The following is a 14,262-nucleotide window of genomic DNA, read 5'->3' on the forward strand; positions in this document are numbered from 1 at the left end:
GAGCAGTGTCCCATCATTGTACCACAGTGCCTGGGGCTGATAAGTCCCCTCTCCCTGGCCCAGCACTCTGCCGCATCCACCAAGAGACCTGGTTCAGCCCAGGGCTACAGTGATCAGCTCCAGAGCCACAGGAGAACAGGATCATGGATTCATGGAATGGTTTGGGACCTCAAAGCGCATCCAGTTCCAAGCTCCTAGGACACCTCCCACTGGATCAGGTTGCTCTGAGCCCCATTCCAATCTGGCCATGAACATCTCCAGGGATGGGGCAGCCACCATTTCTCTGGGCAACCTGGGCCAGGGTCTCCTCACCCTCATAAGAAAACACTTCTCCCTAAGATCTCATCTCAAACTCCCCTCTTTCAGCTCAAAACCATTCCCCCTTGTCCTACTCCTGCACTCTCTGATCAAGAGCCCCTCCCCAGCTTTCCTGGAGCCACTTTCCATACTGGAAGCTGCTCCAAGGTCCCCCTACAGCCTTTTCTCCAGGCTGAACAACACTCTCTCCCAGCCTCTCCTTGTACAGGAGGCGCTCCAGCCCTTGGATCGTTCAGGATGGACACCAGCCGGACCCTGCAGAGCAGGAAGAGGCTGCGCTGGAGGCCCAAGGGACAGAGGAGCCGTGCGGGCAGGAGGTGGGATGATGCTTTATTGGCCGTTATCTCCTTGGCTGCAGAGAACACAGACGGGGCGACTCATGGCAAAGGGTCGGTATATACAGAGTGTCCATATAAATATTTCCAATGTACATTTTATACACGAGCGACAGGGACATTCCACGGCAGCATCCGAAGCCTTGGGGTTGCGGCACTGGGCTGCGGGCTTGGCCCAAAACCTCATCTCCTCTCTCCTCTGGCTCAGCCGGAGACCAGCCCCGCCTGGGCAGCAGCGGGGACCAGCAAGGATGATCCGATGGGGACACTTGTATGGCTTTGGGGCTGGAACCTGGAAGGACAGGGACGCTACAGACAGACAGACAGAGCTGGGGGTCCTGGGGTGACCGTCCTCTTCCCATAGTCACTGGGGAGGTGGGAGGGACCATTGTCCAAGGATGCTTTGAATCCGTACGTGGGGAGCTGGACCAACAAGGGGATCTCTCCCTGCTCTGGCTGGAAGCAGAGAGGAGCATCAGAATGCAGTGAGCATGGGGGCACCTCCTGCTGCCTTCCATCTCCCCACTGCATCAGGATATGGGGGCACCTCCTGCTGCCCTCCACCTGCCCAATGCACAGGGATGTGGGGGCACATGGGCACCTCCTGCTGCCCTCCCCCCCCCCCCCCCCCCCCCCCCCGTGACTGCACTGGGATATGGCAGAACCTCCTGCTGCCCCCACTGCATTGGGATGCACAGCAAGGCTGGAAAGGGAAGGAGGGAAGTGCCTAAACCGCCCTGCTGGGTGGGAGAGTGGGCGCAGCCATCACCCTCCGCAGTACCGGCTGAGTCCCTCAATTATCTACATGGGTTTGTGGTGGAGGGGGCATGGGCAAAACGCCTCTCCTCCCGCTGTACCGATCGTGGGAACAGGATGTACCGGAGCCCCTGCAACCCAGAGACTATGAGGGGGCCCCTGCGCAAGCTGCAGGGGAAGATTCCAAAGGAACTGGCACGGAGGAGTGGGGTGCCAGCTCCTAAACATCCTCCCAGCTGGAACAGGGATAGGAACCAGCACAGGGGAGAGAGGTGCTGGCTCCCAAACCTCCTCCCAGCCAGAAGAGGGACAGGAACCGATGCAGAGGAGTGGGGTGCCAGCTCCTGAATCTCCTTCCATCCGGATCAGGGACAGGAATCAGCACAGAAGAGTGGGGTGTTGGCTCCCCAACCTCCTCCCAGCAGCAACAGGAACTGGTGCAGAGGAGCAGGGTGCTGGCCCCTCAATCTCCTCCTGGTCGGAACAGGGGTCCTGGTGCGGAAAGAGCACAGTGGGTGTCCCAGCTGTGCCGCTCACCGACCCGCTCCTGCAGCCCTGGTCCCCAGCTGGGCTGGAAGGTGGCCATGCAGCGAGCGGGAGGCCTGGTGAGGAGTCAGAGAGCGCTGGGGCTGGAGCCAAACTCGGCTGGCACCGCGGCATTGTTGTTGGCATTGGCATTGCGGCGGGGTAGGCTGGGGGTCAGCGTGGTGACGGCACTGTCGCCGGGGCATCCGTGCTGCAGCAGGATGTCGATGCACTCCTGGCTGCCAGCTCGCCGGGCGTAGGCCAGTGGGGTCAGGCCCCGAGCGTCCCGGCTCTTCACGTCCACGCCGTACTGTGTGGGGGAGAAAGGGGCCGCTCAGCAGTGCCCAGGTGCCAGGCGGCACAGGGATGGCACCGCAGTAGCACCGGCACTGGCAGAGCCAGCAGGAAGAGGATGGTGGACAGGGCAGTGCCAGTGGCACAGGGGGGAACCCGAGGGAGAGGAATGGACGAGGGGTGTCTGGAGACCTGGGAGCAGGGAAGCACTGGGATGGGGCCACGGCAGAGGCTTTGGGCTCCTGCCTTACCCAGATGAGTAGCTGCGTGAAGACGACGTTGGCCATGGCGCAGGAGAGGTGCAGTGCCGTGCGCCCATCGCCATCCCCGTAGGTCTCATTCACCTCCTCCTTGGTGCCATGGGCCAGGAGCATCACCACGAGGCGCAGGTCATCCTCCACCACGGCCCGCAGCAGCTGCTGCCCCAGCGGGATGTCCGACTGCGGCAGCGGAGCCAGGAAGAGCTTCTGCTCGTACTTGGCCCGGATCCAGCGCTCCTTCTCCTCCCTGTAAATGGGACACGGTCATGGGTTGGACAACCTGACCCTCAGGCAAAGGGGCACCCACACCAGGGCTGTTGCCCCAAACGCACCCCGTGGCTGCAGCCACCTCCACGGTGTCCCCACCCAAGTAAGATGTCACCAGGGCTCTGTTCCATGGCTCCGGACACAGGCCCCACGCTTCTCTCACTGCAGCTCCTTACAGATGCTGCACACACATGGCCGTGCCCATACAGCAGCAGTTTCCAATTTCCAGACCCTGCATCCACCACGGTGCCACAGGACGCCCGTATCTCCATGCTGAGATCCCTGAACCCACTCTGATGTGCCCAGCACAGCAGCAGCATCCCATACCCAGACCCTGTGCCCAACAATTCAATGGGACGCCCGTATCTCCATGCTGGGACCCTGAACCCTCTCCATGTGCCCAGCACAGCAGTAACATCCAACTCCCAGACCCCACATCCATCATGGTGCCATGGGGTGCCTGTATCTCCATGCTGGGACCCCTGAACCCTCTTCACATGGATCCACATCCCTCACAGAACATCGGGGTGCCTGTATCTCCGTGCTGGAACCCCTGAATCCACCCCACTCGCCCTGTGCCAGCCCAGGAGCCCCCTCCGTCCATGCTGTTGTGCATGGACTGTGGCCAGCATCAAGGAAAGGTTAGCGACTGTCCATGACAGCCCGGTGCCGCGGGAGGCGCGTTATCGCTGCTGCCGTCTCGCCTGGCGCGAACAAAGGGCTGCAGCAGCGTCCATCCCGCCTGGGGCCACAGGAGCGGGCGGATCGATGTGTGCCGTGCCACCGCTATCTGCTGCCATTCTATCCATCTGCATCTGGCGGGCGGCCATCAATGCCGTGCGCGGAGCATGCTCACTGCCGCCGCCCCCTGACCCGCGCTCCACCGCCGATAAGCAGTAGAATGGGCTCTTGCTGGGATGAGTGACAGGAGAGTCGCTCCGATAGGGACAGACAAGGGCCTGAAAGGGACGCACCCTGGAGACCCCAACAACAACGCTGCCAAACCATCTATGTTAACCCGTTCGGCTTTGCCATCAGCCACAGCTCCAGCAGGCACTGCGTGGAGATGGGCAGCCAAGAAGCCCTGGTGGCCCAGAAGGACAGTGGGAAAGAGACTCCAGTACCATGGGCAGATGGGACCTTGGACACAAAAGTGCCTCAGGGGTCACAGGATCATGGAGTGGTCTGGGTTGGAAGGGATCTCAAAGCCCATCCAGTTCCACCCCATGCCATGGGCAGGGACACCTCCCACTGGATCAGGGGCTCCAAGTCCCATCCAACCTGGCCTTCAACACCTCCAGAGATGGGGCAGCCACTGCTTCTCTGGGCAAACTGGGCCAGGACCCTCACAGCAAAACATTTCTCCATAAGATCTCAGCTCGATCTCAGCTCAATCTCACCTCTCTCAGCAAAAAACCGTTCTCCTCATCCTCTCCCTGCACCCCCAGATCAAGAGACCCTTCCCAGCTTTCCTGGAGCCCCTCTCCATACTGGAAGCTGCTCTAAGGTCTCCCTGCAGCCTTCTCTTTTCCAAGCAGGACAACCCCAACTCTCTCCCTGAATGCCTGCCCACCCTCTGGCTGCTCCCACCCTTCCATGGTGCCCTCAAGCCTCCCGGTGGCGTTGTCCAAGACAATTCTCTGCAGCCCCCACCTCCCGTACCGACTGCTCTCGGGGGTGGGTTTGGGATATCCTTCCACTGCGCCTTCCCAGACGGTGTTGGCCAGGGCGTTGCCAATGGCCGTCATGACCATGAGGAGCTCGCCTGGCCAGTCGTCCAGGTCCAGGGAGCGCACGCGGGACAGGTGGGTGCCCAAGTTGCGATGGATCCCGGAGCACTCGATACACATGAGGGAGCCCAGGTTCAGGCTTGCCCAGTCTGGATCTGAGGGCAGGAAAATGAGCAGGAGAGCATTAGTACAAGAGCATTAACTCCAGCGTGGACTCACCAGCCTCCGCTGACCCAGGAGACCTGTGTTTGCCCACCAGGATCTTCTAAGTCCAGTGCCCCAGCAGCATGGAGCGGGAAGGACCCCGCACCGGTCCCACCTGCCAGCATCTCTTACTTGGAGCATCGCAGTCCACGCAGAAGCTGTTCCCACGGGCAGTGCGGACGGCCTGCATGGCCTGGGCATCGCTCTGGCTGCCCAGACGAGCCTGGAATGTAACAAATCCCATTTACTCAGCCATGTGCCTGCACCCTGTGACCCCATCTGGGAGCCGCCGGCTCCTTGCTCCAGTCGACTTCTCTGCAGGAGCGGGAACAGGGGCTGGAGGAGCATGGATTCCCATTTACTCAGCCACGTGTCTGCTCCTCAGTACCCCATGACCCCATGTGGGAGCCGCAGGCATCCCGCAGGCTCCACTGCAGGAGCGGGAAATGGGAACAGGGTCATGGCTTTGCAGCTGGAGGAGCAGGGGATCGGGGGCCACAAGGAAGAGTGGAAAGGCAGAGCTGCTCAAGGATGGAGGAGAGTGCGGGATCCAGCCCTGGTGCGATGCTCTGTGGCTGAGAAGGGGACAAGGAGCTCGGAGAGGTGACAGGAGAGCAGGCAGGGAGCAGCACAGTCCCGGGACAGGATTCAGTCCTGACTGGTAGCAGAGGGATCAGGAAGGGATACAGCCAGGATAGAAAGGGAAGCCTGAGACAGTGATAGACACAGGAAATCCAATGCCAAGTGTAGTGAAGGGCTCCTGCAAGGACGCTCACCTTGTTTTTGCTGCTCTCACAGCCCTGCAGGCTGGCCAGGATTTGGCTCTCGATGGCCTGGACCCAAAGCTCCCGCTCCTCCGACGTTGAGGCCTCGAAGAGCCATGTCTGCCCCGTCAGGGACACGATGATAAACTCAAACGGCTCATCCGGCTCTGGAAAACAAAGGTGAGCCGGGACGCAGGTCAGGGACGAGGAGGGTATGCCAGCCTCGCAGGTTGTGAGCACCCACACTGACCCAAGCTGGCGCCTGCACATGGGCAGGATTGGGATTGCTGGGAGCTGTGATCCTAGGAAGCTGGGACACGGAATGTCAGCAGGGAGGAACCAGAGCTCCCCTCTGCTGTTCCCACAGCTCCCTGTGTCAGAGATCCACCAGCATGGGCTTGACTTTCCCTCCACACATGAACATCCATAGCCTCTTTCCCAGACCAGGAAACCCAAGAGGCTGCTGCACAGGACTCCTGAAAACTAGTTGCACCCTGCTTTCCGTGTCCTACATGTTCCACCCTTGGAGAAAGCTGCTGACCTCTGGAGCACTGGGATCAGCTCCTCCACAGAGCTGGAGCTCCCAAACAGTCTCATCATCTCCCAAGGCCTCCCGAGCACTCCATGCCTGCGGATCTGCTCTGCTGGGAAGGTAGGATCCGACTCCTAAACCTGGAAGCCAGTGGCCATGGGGATCCTTGGAAGTTGGTGGCCGTGGGTCTCCTTGGAAGACGGCCAAGCAGAGCTGCTTCTGTGAGGAGCTGGGATGGGAGCTGGGATGGGAGATGGATGGAAGGAGGGATGGAAGCAAGGAAGGCAGCAGACATGGGAGCATGGATAGGAAGAAACGGAAGCATTCTCATCCCTCCAATGCAAGCCAATGGGTGCAATTCCAGTGAGGTGCTGGAGTGCTCTGTGGCAGAGCCACCAGCAGAAACATGGGGACAGTGAAAACACACAAAAGCACCCCAGGCCCTGAGAAAATGACCCCAAAATGACTGAGATCCTGCCGAAACCCAAGAATTAAAATGCTTCCCTGCCCTCTGAGCACTGTTGTGCCAGCCCATTCAGGTGCCAGGCCAGGCTCTGCCCTCCCATCCCACGCCAGGAGCTGCTCTGAGCTGGAGCATGGATTTCCACGGGAGCCCTCTCCCAGCTTTGCACCCAAGCACCAGCATTTACCTTTTATTGCCAACTTCAGTCGTTAGTGCAGTAAATGACTTAACTAAGCGGGGCCTGAATGGAATGACTAATAAACGTTATGTCACAGCACACGCTCCAGCTCATAGCAAAATGATTTGTAATTACCTAATTAGCGTTATGCAAATAACACCCTCATCTCCATAATGTGCCTTCCCAGCTCTCTATTAAAAGCAGGGAGTCAACTGCACGGCTCCAGAGGCAGCGAGGAGACGCAGGGGCCCAGCCCGGCCAGCAGCGGCCGAGCCGTCGAGAGCGAGCAGAGCGGGTGGGGATGGATGGAATCCCCACCTCTGCCCACCCGCCTCCGCACAGAGTGGCCGGGGGAGCCTCCTACGGAGCAGGGAAACAGCGGGAGGGCAGTGGCTGTTGGACCTGGAGTCCTCAGTATGGGAAGAACATAGAGCCGTTGGAGAGGGTCCAGAGGCGGCCACGGAGATCATAGAATCATAGAATCACCAGGTTGGAAAGGACCCACTGGATCATTGAGTCCAACCATTCCTGTCAATCCCTAAACCATGCCCCTCAGCACCTCATCCATCCATCCTTCAAACACCTCCAGGGAAGGTGGCTCAATCCCCTCCCTGGGCAGCTGTTCCAGTGCCCAATGACCCTTTCCGTGAAAATTTTTTTCCTGATGTCCAGCCTGAACCTCCCCTGGCGAAGCTTGAGGCCATTCCCTCTTGTCCTGTCCCCTGTCACTTGGAAGAAGAGCCCAGCTCCCTCCTCTCCACAACCTCCTTTCAGGTAGTTGTAGAGAGCGATGATGTAGATGGTGCAAGGGCTGGAGCATCTCCTGTACGAGGACAGGCTGAGAGTTGGGGTTGTTCAGCCTGGAGAATTCAAGGCTCTGGGGAGACCTTAGAGCACCTTCCAGTAGGGAAAGGGGTGCCAGGAAAGCTGGGGAGGGGCTCTGGATCAGGAAGTGCAGGGACAGGGTGAAGGAAGTGGAATTTAGCTGAAAGAGGGGAGATGAAAATGAGATCTTGGGGAGGAATGTTTTCCCGTGAGGGTGGGGAGGCCCTGGCCCAGGTTGCCCAGAGCAGTGGCGGCTGCCCCGTTCCTGGAGGGGTTCAAGGCCAGGTTGGGTGGGACTTGGAGCAACCGGATCCAGTGGCAGGTGTCCCAGTCCATGGTAGGGGTGTTGATATGCTTTGAGGTCCCTTCCAGCCCAAATCATTCCATGATGCCAAGACCTGCTACAGCACCCTGCAGAGCTAACGAAGGGGAGCAGAGGCCACCAGCAGGGCCCCACCAAGGGCAGAAAACGGGTGCAGCCAGGGGAGTCTCCTTGAGGCAAGGCATCTCCGATGGGGGTGCTAGGAGATCACGGCCCTTCCTCTCTTCCGAGTGCTCTTTCCCGGCTCTTGCTTGCTCTGCAGGCACCACCACCTGCATTAATAAGTCCCAGGCACAGCCCCCACCTCTCCATCTCTTTCCATCACCCCCAGAGAGTAAAACACCACTCCTGCTGCGGTGCCGTGTTGAAGAGCGTTGTGCTGTTCACCCAGCAGGCTCGGGATCGTGCATTCCATGGGGGTTAAAAGCGTGAGTAACATTTGGTTGGAAAGATGCCTGCCCTTCCATAGCGCTGAGAGCATTTCACGGTGTGTCCAGTACAGATCCCAGCAGCCATGGAGGCTTGGAGATGATGAACAGGATGCAGCAGGAGCGTGAGGCTTGGTCTCCACTCCAGCACACCCTCAGGAGGCTCAGACAGCTCTGGAATGAAGGGCTGTCCTGGTGAAGGGCTTTCCCAGACAGGAAGGGAAGGCTGTTTCCCTCCTTTCTCCCTAGAACCAGCTTGGGACTCTTTCCCTGGGCAAAGACGTAGGCCTTTCTCTTGCTGGGGCACCAGGAGAAGAACAAGAGTGCAGTCATGCCGCTGGACTCTTCCCCTCTCTGGGACGCACTCGCCCAACCAGACACGGAGCTTGCCCAGTGCATTGCCCCTTCCCGCAGCTCTCAGCCGCAGAGGAGACTCCACTGTCCCTGCTCCTGCAGGCAACATCCCTCCCATCCCACGGGCGTTTGCTGGGGAAGCTCCAAGGACACCAAATGCCAACTCGAAAACAAGAGTCTTGGAAAATATCCAGCTGGGAACTTCTGAATATGGGGAGAACAAGTAGCCAAACAGCCAGGCTAATAGCCGTGTCCTCCTCAGAAGCAGTGCCAACCCCTAGACATGGGCACTCCAACCCCTGAGGGATCTGCCCAGCCCCGTCTCGGCTCCAATCCATGCCTGGGCCAGCGCCTGCTCCAATCTCTTCCATGCCACAGCCCGGATCCACAGCCCAAAGCCTTGAGCGTTCCCACTGTCCTGGGAGATGGTTCCTTGTGGCTACAAGAGAGCGAGGATCAGGCCCAGCAGCTGCCAGATCAGCTCCTGCACTGAGCCAGGAAGGGGAGAGAGGCAGGGAGTGTCCAGGCAGCCCAAGGCCAGCTGCTCGGACATGGGAAGTCCTGGATGCACTTCCAGGTGCTCCCTGCTGCTGAGCCGCTTTCTGCTGCTGCTGGCACAGCCACAAGCTGGCCGGCACGGTGCCCGGCACACAGCACAGATTCCTGCCATGGGCTCACACAACTCCATCATCCTTGTTCCCTTCTCCCGTTTGCTCAGCACCTCCCCACCAACCATGCCAGCAGGAATCCCAGCCAGAGCCTTCCCATGCCAGCACATTTTCCAGCAGAGATACGGTGGCAAACGCCTGCCCTGCAGCATCCGCAGCTCCCAGGCAGGGCTCGCTGTAGCTCCTCTCTGTCACAGATCCCATCCAGCAAGGATCCCATCCAGCACAGCCAGTGCTGGATGCCCTCTTTCTCCCAGTCCTTGGGATGCTCATGGAGGAGCAGCAGCCGGATCCCTCCTGCCGGGATCCCTCCTGGGCTGCCCACACCCCACCACGGGCAAACAGCGAGATTCCTGGGGCTCCAATCCTGCTCAGACAGATTTTCCCACTGCCGTGGTTCCGGAGCACCCTAGAGCCTCAGAACTGCCTGGTCCCAGCCCTGGCAGTGGTGCCAAAGCCCCCGCGCCAGCTCGGCGAGCCGCAGGCCCCCCATTCCCCTTTGTGCCTCCCGGATTCCAGCTCCTCTCCGAACAAAGGGCCCATTGCTCCCAGCAGAGCCCGGGAAGAGCGAACAAAGGGCGACAGCTTTTCCTCCATGCCAAGGCTCCTTTCCCAAGCGAAACTACTGCCTCTCATTGCGACAGTGAGGCAGGACAGAGCTGCGGGGCCAGATCTCCTTGGAAGCTGTGGGATTGCACCCTCGGCTCCGCATGCAGGGCTTGGCAGAGCTGGATGGGAACTGAGGACTTGGAGCAGAATGGGGTGCAGAGCCGGCTCCAATGCACTGGGAAGAGTCCTGGAGTTCCCTGGAAGTGAAAACAGACTCAAGTCTCGGCTCCAGGGAAAGGATGGGGCTTGCTCCCATTTTTGGAGAGATTTCTCATCCAGCAGGAGCGTTTCTGCCCAAAGGAGCAGGGAGCGCAAAGCAGATGCCATAGGCAGAAGGATCTGGGATGCTGGATTCTGCATTGGCGGAACACTGTTCCCTGTACCGGGCATGGGGCACAGGCTCCTTCCCGGTGGCCAGGCTTGCCCTGGCTCATGCCAACTCAGAATCCTTAGGGCCCTGGCCCCAGAGGAGCTGCTCCTGCAGGAGTGGGGAGCCTTTTCCAGCTGCTGCAGGGCAATCCCGAGGCTGGAGGGCCGATCCCATCTCCCTGGTGCTGCACTGCCTGTGGGCGCGCGGGTGGAAGTCCATTACGGCAGCTCCATTAGGATCAGTGGGCAGTGGAAGCGGACGCGCTCGGCTCGCTCCCTCTTGATGATTTTTTGATGATGTTTTAAAGACTGAGCTCTGTGAAGAGCTGCCAAGCGGAGTTCGGAGCGCACCGGTCCCGCTAATGGGCCTTAACCCCTGACCCCGCTCCAACGCTGCCCGGCAACCAGGGCTCCAAATGAGAGCACAATTAACAAGGGCACCGCGCAGCGGCCACGGCCAGACGAGGCCGCACGGATCAGATCCCAACAGCCATGGAGCTATCACACCGAGGGGCCCGAGGGCTCCTGCAGCCACCGCGATGAGCTGCTTGGCTTCTCCTGGAGCTACGCTTTGCCAGCCGGCCATGCCAGAGAGTGGGGAGCCGTCAGCCCCCACTGCTAGGCAGCTCTGGAGTCATAGAACCATGGAGTCACAGAGGTTGGAGAAGACCTCCAAGCTCATCCAGTCCAACCGTTAGCCCAACCCCACCGTGCCCACTGGACCCTGTTCCAAAGTGCCACATTTGCACATTCTGTGAACACCTCCAGGGATGGAGACTCCACCACTGCCTCTGCCAGTCATGGACAACTCTTTCCACGAAGGGATCTTTCCCAATATCCAATCTAAACCTTGCCAGGCACAGCTTGCAACCATTTCCTCTCATCCTATTCCTTGTTCCCTCAGAGCAGAGCCTGCCTGGCTCCAACCTCCTTTCCGGGAGCTGCAGAGAGCAATGAGGTCTCGCCTTCAGCCTCCTCTTCTCCAGGCTAAACAGCCCCACCGCCTTCAGCCACTCTCACAACCCCTGGGCTCCAGTGTTGGGCGGAAGCATCTCCTCGGGGCCAGGAGATGAGCACCACAGGGCTGGGAACACGTGGAAACTGAGGCGCCCAGCATCGATGCTGGCTCCTGGCCTGCGTGGAACAAATACAAAGTGAAAGGGTGAGAGGAAGGAAAGAAGCCACGCCTACAATCATGGATTGGTTTGGGCTGGAAGGGACCTCAAAGCCCATCCAGTCCCAGCCCCTGCCATGGGCTGGGACACCTCCCACTGGATCAGGGGCTCCAAGCTCCAACCAACCTGCCCATCCAGTCACAGCGGGAGATGCGGAGGGATGCTCCTCACCAGCGATGCAGATGCAGGCCCTGTGGTGTGGGATGCCTTTCCCTGCATCCCAGCGGTTCCAGGAAGAAGGAGCAGGATCCCACTCAACATCAGCACAATGGGAAGGTCACATGGATCCATGCTCTGCTCTCGGAGCAGGAGGCTCCTCTTTCGCCCCCGCTTTCCCTGGCTCCCAGTCACATCCAGTCTCTCCCTCCTTCTCCCACCCTTTCTCTGGTGCAGCCAAGGTGCCTCCGAATGCCCTGGTGCGCAGGTGGTCCCTGAGGGAGGAGGCGTGGGGACAATTCCAGCACACAGCAGGGAACCAAGGGCCATTCCAGCCTTTGGGATAGGGAGTCCCTCGCCCATGGCTCCACTCTCCCACTGCCCACTCCGTACCAGAGCCAGGCGGCTGCAGGATGCTTGTTTGCAAGCTGCCACATCATTACGAGGTGTTTGGGATATCAACAAATTAGCAGGCGTCTGGGAAGAGAAGGATGCGGCACCATTCGTAAATGTCAGCTCGCTGCCTCCTCATTTTGCAGATCATTAAACCCAATATTCCTAACCTGTATTAGAGCATCGGGGACGGGCCCCCTCCGTGGCGCCGAGCCTCCGGGATTGCTGCAGCAGGAACAGCACTGCCGGGAGCCCTCGGCGCCTTCTGTCCCACAGCCCCTGGACACAGAGCGCTCTGGGCTGGGCCGGCATGTCCCTACCCACCCTGACTGCCGGGACACACAGGAAAAGAGAATAAAAGAAAGGCAGGAGAGACACTGGTGGAGACGGGCACGCGAATGTGTGTGCATGGATGCCTGCATGTCTGTGAGGGGCAGGAGAGCAAAGGCAGCCGAGCTGAAGTGTTGGGCAGAGAAGATGCTCCCAAGGCACCACATCGTGATGTGCAGAGGGACCAGGAGCATTGGGAGGGGAGTGGATTCCATAAGGGGTGCATAGCGTGGGTCTGGGAGGCAGCAGAAGGGGCACGTGGAGTTTGTGCACATGCCAGGAGTCACTGGGTCACGTGGACAATGTGGGCTTTGTGGTGCAAGTGGGGGCTCACTGCAAGATGCACCTACAGGGTTATGGAAGTGCACGAGGGTCTCCCAGAGGTACAACACGGAGCCGTATGAGGTCCCCAGGACCCACAGAAGGAGGGGATGTGGATCTGATGGAGACAGGATCAGCTGTGCTGCAGCGATGCCCGGGCACAGAACACTTTCCTGCCACCAGGACAGAGCTGGGAGCTGACGGGGTCCATCCTGAGCAGGAGTGACTTTGAATTAGCTCTAAATTAAGAGGCAGCGAGGTGCTGGTGATACGAGCGGCATGGGGCAGGCGGGAGTGAAGCAGGAGCAGCTGGAATCCCCAGCAATCCCTCTGGCTCAGCCCCGCGCTGCTGGCTCTCCGGGATCAGCCCCCAACAGCCCCTGACAGTTGGCATTAATCACGCACACCGCCCCGACACAACTCTGTACCGGCCATCAATTTCCCCTGGGTTTTAAAACTAAAAAACAAAGACAAAACCGCGTCGTTTGGCCGCCGCAGAGCAACGCATTAAGAGGCTGTCAGCTTCTCGCCATGCACCCTGCATCACTCCTTAAGCACATGAGAAGTTCATTATCCCTGGAGCTCTGGCAGCCACGGGGATGCTGGCGCAGGGAGCGTCGCAAAGGTGCTGCTGCCATCAGAGATGCCTGTGCCACTCCCGAGAGCCTTCCCAGCTGCCTGGAACAGCAGCCAGAGGTTCTGGGCACAGAGGAGACTCAGCTGCAGTGGGGACTCCAGGCTCACACGTGCTCCCGGCCGCAGCATCTGCCGGACTTTGATCTCAAGCAGACTTTCTGGATGGTCCCTGCAGGCTGACATCACATCCCCACAGCGCAGATGAGCTCTGCCCAGGGCTGCTGCCACGTCCCCTGACAGCGCCTGCCAACCCGTGGGAGCTCCGACAGCCTGAGCCGCGCTCTCCCGTGCAGTGACATCCCCGGCAGCCCAATACCACGCTTGCCATAGTTTGCGGATGCTCCCTGGCAACCTGACACCGCGCTCTCTTTAACATGCGCCCATGTAAAAAAGCAACAGCTCGTTTGATTTATGATACTTCAGAACAACTAAGATTCAATTGCTCCGCACGTCCCCGGCTCTGATTACCTCCTAAATGAGATAAACTGATGGCAATTTATCCCCAGACCTCACCAACTTTCCTAGGATGCCAACCTGAGATGCTCGTGCCCTGCGCACGCACGCTTGGCGCATCCGGAGGCCAGAGCGGAGATATCTGCGCCTCCGCTCACCTCCTGCTGCTGCTTGCGCCCGGGAGACGTTCGGACAGAGCTGACCCCACTCTGTCGTGGCTGCGGAGGTGAATGGAATGGTTTGATTTGGAAGGGACCTCAAAGCCCATCCAGTTCCAATCTCTGCCATTCGCAGAGACACCTCCCATTGCATCAGGTTGCTCCAAGCCCCATCAACCCAGCCTTGAACACCTCTAGGGATGGGGCAGCCACCACTGCTCTGGGCAACCTGGGCCAGGGCCTTCCCACCCTCACAGGAGAACATTTCTCCCTAAGAACTCATCTCAATCTCCCTTCTTTCAGCTCAAAACCGTTCCCCTTGTCCTGTTCCTGCGCTCCCTGATCAAGAGCCCCTCCCCAGCTTTCCTGGAGTCCCTTTCAGTACTGGAAGCTGCTCTAAGGTCTCCCCTTCTCTTCTCCGGGTTGCACAACCCCAACC

General features: G+C 59.5%; 1 protein-coding gene across 2 annotated transcripts in view; it reads right to left on the bottom strand.

Moving 5' to 3' along the window:
• Positions 1–615: 615 nt before the first annotated feature.
• Positions 616–14,262, bottom strand: part of AGAP3 (ArfGAP with GTPase domain, ankyrin repeat and PH domain 3) — a 116,770-nt gene continuing 103,123 nt past the window's right edge. For both annotated transcript variants that reach the window (XM_054058403.1, XM_054058405.1), the window contains exons 14-18: positions 5,466–5,620; positions 4,822–4,912; positions 4,418–4,640; positions 2,480–2,735; positions 616–2,244 (exon numbers count right to left, since the gene is read on the bottom strand). In XM_054058403.1, coding sequence (XP_053914378.1) covers positions 2,023–2,244; positions 2,480–2,735; positions 4,418–4,640; positions 4,822–4,912; positions 5,466–5,620 — 947 coding nt within the window. In that variant the 3' untranslated portion in view covers positions 616–2,022. The remainder of the gene's footprint in view (positions 2,245–2,479; positions 2,736–4,417; positions 4,641–4,821; positions 4,913–5,465; positions 5,621–14,262) is intronic.

The sequence above is a fragment of the Cuculus canorus genome, chromosome 2, assembly GCF_017976375.1.
Source record: "Cuculus canorus isolate bCucCan1 chromosome 2, bCucCan1.pri, whole genome shotgun sequence".
In the NCBI taxonomy this organism is placed as follows: domain Eukaryota; kingdom Metazoa; phylum Chordata; class Aves; order Cuculiformes; family Cuculidae; genus Cuculus; species Cuculus canorus.